We start from the raw sequence: 6,000 nt of genomic DNA, 5'->3' as shown, positions 1-6,000 counted from the left end.
TGAAACCCTAAGCATACAAAGTCTGCTGATTTGTGGTCTGTTTGGAAAGTTACAGTTATTTAGTTACACATAATCTCACTGGGTGGCTGTTTTGCTTATCTTTTCCAATCTGTGTGTGCGTGTGTGTACGTGTGTGTGTGTGTGTGTGTGTGTGTGTGTGTGTGCGCTTGCTGTATCCCACTCGAGCCAGATCTAATGAGACAAAAACCCCTGGTCAGAATGGAAAGAACCAATCAACCAAGCGGCGTCTGCTGTCTGCTGAGTGTGTGTGTGTGTGTCAGTGAGAATGAATGGGAGAAGGTGTGCAGGCGTTGAAGTTTGTGGTCAATCTGAATCGTTTGAGCTGCAACAATTGATCCTGACCTGGTGAAAATATTTGCCTGAATAAAAAAAAAATATGAATATGAATAATTGCTCACACAAAAGCCCATTTCAATGACTTTTGAACAATTTTTTATAAGTACCACAGACTACAGATAGTTACCCAACGAAATGGTAGAGACTGATGAGTCCGCATCAGTGTGCAGTCATTGCAAATGCAGATTTTGTTATTACTAAAGACAGCTAATACAATCAGCTCTCATCTAAATCTTTTACGGTAAATGATTTTTGTGAGGTGATGAGAGACGACATTTTGTAGGTGAAGTGATGAGTTTCTGGACATTTATGCTTCAGCAGGAAATTTGCACAGTAGCTACGCTGTCACCACGATCTCCCCTGAAACACTGGGCTATAAGCTGCACCTTCATAGAAATGTAACTACAACTTGGGTCGACGCAGCTCCCAACAATCCCGACTACTTTTTCCCCAGAGTTTTGGAATTTTTCAGTCAGAGAATAACAATCATCTCCTCAACATGAGGATAAGAATCATAGCATCAATATAAGGACTCACAAAATTCCTGGGGGGAGATTTTTGAAACGATCAGAACGGACGTGAGTGAATGTAAAAAGAAGTGGAAACCCTAAATGTGATTGCCCCCAGGGAACGAAATAAACCACAGCAAAGAGGGAGGGGGGGGGAGTCCTAGCATTCTGTTTGTTTCTATTGTTTCTACTGTTTCTGTTCGTCTAAAGTCTGAATCAAGCTCAAATCAGACCTTAGCGACTGACCAGCTTCCGTCTATTTTTCCATATATTTTTTGAGCTTCTCTTACAGAGTGAATGATGTGGGGAGTAAACTATTTAAATGAATCACAAAGACATGATTTGGTAAGACAATAAATTCTTCTTTTGTGCTACCAGGAATGTATAACTATTTGGAATGATGTGGGAGATGATCAGAGCGTAACTAGTGGATATGAAAATGCTGTGAGCCTGAGGTTTAACACAGACACCTGCATATTTATCTATTTCATTTGTATTTTCTTTCCTTTTGGGAAGCTTCATTATAGCATCAGATCTATTAGACAATACTGTGCGCAAAAGTCTTGAACAACACCTCATTTCTTTGTTTTGTGCCAAACAGGGGAAAACGGCTGCACTATGCCAAATTACACAAGAACATTAGTGGCAACAGGTCTTACAGAGGGATGAATTCAAACTTGGGTCAACATTATTGAAGCAATGTGGGATCATCTTGACAAAGAACAGACCAAAAGTCAGCCGACATCCAAAGAAGAACTTTGAATATCCTTCAAGTAGTCTGGAGAAATACTTAAAGACATCACAAGAAAGCTTTATTGAAGAATAAAAGGTGGCCGTACTAAATATTGACTTTCAAGCTCTTCTCAAATATATACAATTGAGACGTGCGCAAGACTTTTGCACAGTAATGTACATTTAAATGTGTACCAACACAGATTTATTGAAGTGACTCATATCTGGAGCTACAATCCTTTCTGAATCTTGTAAACCACGACTGTCACTGAATGCGTTTCACTGTTTGCTTGCTGCCCACAGAAAAATCAGATTCAAGGTGAACAGAACAAATCTATTCACCTTCAGCTGGCTGTCCTTAATCAGTGTTTCCATGCTGCTTATAGAAGCATCTGTAAAATCAAAAGCACTAAACTCTGACACCAGGACTGTCAGTGGCAGAGGAGTGTAAGCATGCAGCGCATGTACCTGAGATGAAGGTCCTCAGAGTATTTCAGACAAGCGTAGATGAACTCTTTTAGCTGGCAGTAGACTTTTGGCACAAACTCTGAGAAGGGAAGCTTCTTTGGGAAGGGAAGCTGGAGGAAATGGGGCGAAAAATAAGAGATTAAGTGAGATTTTACTCAAACTTTAATTCACATACTGCACAAAAGCTAACTTGAGCAAGTTCAAGCATAGAGGTAGTTTTTTCTTGAGAGTTCCTAAAGGGAAGAAGCTTTTGCATGGAAGAAATTAAACTGACATGACTGCAAGAAGCAACATGCAGCACTTTTCAGGGTCTATTTTCTCTTTTTGCACACTTTTATATCGTCTATGTTCTCTACCTTTTCCAGTTCGGGGTCTTGAAAGGGACACTGGGAAGTGTATTGTCTGTACTCCTCCTCCGTTGAGACTGGGATTGGACTGTAGTTGTCCTGGTCTATCACCTGCCTGCAGAGGGCAAAGAAACAAATAAATCAAAGGTAAATAACTTCCCATCTTCTCCAAAGAGGTCAACACACACCCACACCCACAGAGGATACATATAAACAATCATCCCATTGGGGGTCGTTTTAATTCTTGAGGTTTTCTTACCACCCTGCCCTCTTTCACCACCCCCGCGTCTTTTTGGCACTCCAGAGTTCGGACGTTCCAGCGTTCCATGGAGAGGCCGTGAACCGGAGCGCGCTCTCTCCCTCTCCCCAACAATACAACACAAAATTCCTGTGGCTTCCACGATGTGTGTGTGTGTGTGAAAGAGAAAGATGGAGGAAGGAGAGAGGGAGTGTGTGTTTGTTTGTCCGTTCTCACTGCTGCAAGTCCCACTGGTGTCATTGGACAAAAGCGGTGCTGAAACAATGGCACGTTTAGCCCGAATACAAACACGCACTCTCACACTCAGAGTTTTGTAGGGGGTAGTACCCATTGAAGGGCAGAGAATGTTCCGGACGTTGTTTTAAAACACTTCCTCCCTCTGGCTGGTTGTAAAACTTCAAAACCAGGACGTTTCCCACAGACATGCGCTGCTGCACAAATATGTGAGTGTGTACGAGCTTCATGACCGTATCGTTAGAGAGGTGAAGGTCAGTGCGGCACACACTGGAGTATTTAGAACCCAGCTACTGAAAAACAGCTATCAGGAGAGCGTGGAAACAAAACGTTCGCTACCTGAAGGTGACATTCCATCTCTTGAGTAAGATTTCTCCGTACTGCTCCCTCATCTCCAGCAGCATGTCAAACAGCTGAGACACAGGGAAACCATAACCCTGCAGAAGGGAAAGAAGAGCAGCTGCATGTGAAACCATGGTAAATGGTCTGGTTCTTATATGGCACTTTTCTGCTCTGAGCACTCAAATGGTTAACACAACTTGCCTCGTTCACCCACTCACACCCATTTACACACTATGTTGTTTTAACATAAGTGCTTCTATCTAACATTCACACACATTCATACCCCGATGGATGCATCGGAGAGCAATTTTGGGGTTAGTATCTTGTCCAAGGATATTTCCACGGAGATTGGAGCAGACAGACGAGCCCAAATATTCATGCCTCCACCACTGTGCTTGACAGCCGGTATGAGGTGTTTATGCTGATATGCTGTGTTTGGGTTTCTCCAGATGTGGCACATGTGGTTTGCTAAGATGCAACTTTGCAAACTTAAGCTGTGCTGTCACGTTCTTTTCAGAGGGAAGTGGCTTTGTTCTGGCAAACCTTCTAAGCAGGCCATACTTGTTTAGTCTTTTTGTAACTGCGCTGTTATGAGCTAACTGAGGATCGTAAAGTCTAAGCTGCAGCTCTTGGGTTTTTTGCAGTTTCTCTGAGCATTGAGCGATCTGACCTTGGGGTGTTTTTACTGGGACATGTTCCTGGGAAGATTGTGACAGCACATAGCTGGCTAACAGGGCTGCTGTCTGACAAGACTTCGCTCTAGGAGGACTTTAAGTTGATACAGGTGGATGAGATTAAACACATAATTATTTGATTTTTCAAAACAATATTTTGCATCAAATGTCTGAAATGTCAAAATAAAGACTGATGGAAGGACCAATTAAAATGAGGTTGGAAAACAACATGCCTTCAACATAAGACTGAGAGTGTGGTATAAAGAAAACCCAAGGTATAGTTTCCTCTCTGCTGGAAGAAATACAGAAGAATTCCAAAAAATAATAATAAAATAAAACAGAAACGCCCTCAAACATAAACAATGAGTAGAAATTTAGCCATTCAGCAGCACTTCATCTCTGTACATGAATGACTTTTGGACATCGAACCACACATTCATCATTCCCCGCCTTTAATGTGCCTCGCTCTTCTCTGAATGTTTCTCCCATCCGGTTTTCACCCACATCCCCTCTATCTCCCCTTCATCCTCTCATACATCACACTCAATCCATCCAGGCTAGTTCATAAATACAGCCAGAAAATAAATGGATGGAGCGCAAACTGACAGCACATGATTAAGGTCCATTTCTAAAAACGGACGAATTAAGACAGAAAGTCTCTTTCTTTTCTTTTTTTAAGAGACTGGCAGCAGTCTGTTTTGCAAAAACTACAAAACATGCTTTGAACAAGAATCACGGGCCTCTGGGGTCAAATATCTTAGGAGACATGTGCCAAGATAACTGAACAAGAAGTACAAAAACACAACAGCATTTCATATAGCGTGATGCGAAAGGGGAACGAGAGGATTTCCTTCCTTTCGAAGTGAAATATTAGGAATTAATCACACACATACCTGCAGAGTATCAGCAAACAGGACAATGAGGTTCTTCAGATCCAGCACCAGGTCAGGGTCGTCACAGTATGACTAAGGAAACAGGAGGGAGGGGTGTGTCTGTGTCATTTCAGACTTTTGTGGAAACATGCATTTCGTATTTAATGAGTGTGTGTGATTCGCCTCACAGAGTGCGTCCTCAGGGCAGCGACTATTTTGGACAGCGCCAACTCCCAGAGCTCCTCTACGTATGCTCTGTTGACCAAACCCTGTGTGGTGTGCAGGACGTGATCCTCCACAACAAAGAAGCTGCAAGCGAGGAGAACAGAGAGACAGATGGAATTACTTAGGCAGTTTGGTAAATATACCTAATCACGCTCCTGCCAAAAGTAAGAGGAGGAGAACAATACCACTCCTGCTGGAGCCAGGACATGGTTAGCTTAGCTTTGCATAAATACTGAGTGCCGGGCTATGTCCAAATCCACCTAGCTCACTGAAGCGCACTAATTTGCATGTTATATTACAGTTCAATATGCACAAAAACCAGGAGGTTAGGTGCCAGAGTGTTTCTACCATTACTATCCAAGAAATAGCTTGGCCTGAAACCTCCAGCGCAACAGCAAATTGTCCTTGTTACACTTCAGATTTTGTACAAATTAAATAAATGAGATATAACTTGAAAAATATTTGAGTAGGAGTCTTTCCTGGATTCAAATTGGATTTGTCTTAGGTGCACTTTGGAAGGGATATACAAACAGATTTAAAGGGACAGTCCACCCGTAAATCAGATTCACATATTTGGCAGAATACTGAGCTGCAGTGACATTTATCCTTTAGACTGCTCTGGAGTTGGCTGCCCAGTTTTTGATATATGTGCTGTAGAGACGTCTGCCTCCTCTTGAATGCTACAGAACTGAATTGTGCTTTCTGTTTAGTCCCCTACGCACCACAAAAAACAACAAAAAAAACAACCTAAAATCTTAGCAGCAATGTCACAAATCAAAGCCAGCGATACAAAACCTTCCGTTGTTCTAATCCCTTTTGTGCAGGAGCTACTTTCCTTCTGTTCAACTAGACCTGAAAACCAGTGGAAACGTGCAACTGGCAAAACACTGAAGCAGCTAGCGGGAGATCCCACTAATGTTTACGTGCCATTTCTTACAGATTTTGTTGCGGCAAATCAAATATGACAGTTAAAAGAAGTTG

The 6,000-nt window shown here is 42.2% G+C and overlaps 1 protein-coding gene across 4 annotated transcripts in view; it reads right to left on the bottom strand.

Annotated features, from left to right (window-relative positions):
* Window positions 1-6,000, bottom strand: part of exoc6b (exocyst complex component 6B) — a 125,490-nt gene that overhangs the window by 67,385 nt on the left and 52,105 nt on the right. For all 4 annotated transcript variants that reach the window (XM_005750540.1, XM_005750541.1, XM_005750542.1 and 1 more), the window contains exons 11-15: window positions 4,983-5,103; window positions 4,816-4,887; window positions 3,246-3,343; window positions 2,423-2,528; window positions 2,067-2,176 (exon numbers count right to left, since the gene is read on the bottom strand). In XM_005750540.1, coding sequence (XP_005750597.1) covers window positions 2,067-2,176; window positions 2,423-2,528; window positions 3,246-3,343; window positions 4,816-4,887; window positions 4,983-5,103 — 507 coding nt within the window. The remainder of the gene's footprint in view (window positions 1-2,066; window positions 2,177-2,422; window positions 2,529-3,245; window positions 3,344-4,815; window positions 4,888-4,982; window positions 5,104-6,000) is intronic.

Source organism: Pundamilia nyererei, unplaced genomic scaffold (genome assembly GCF_000239375.1).
Source record: "Pundamilia nyererei isolate P.nyererei 1_Seehausen unplaced genomic scaffold, PunNye1.0 scaffold00277, whole genome shotgun sequence".
Lineage (NCBI taxonomy): Eukaryota > Metazoa > Chordata > Actinopteri > Cichliformes > Cichlidae > Pundamilia > Pundamilia nyererei.
The sequence above is the reverse complement of the archived record's forward strand: the minus strand, read 5'-3'. Positions and strand labels throughout refer to the sequence as shown.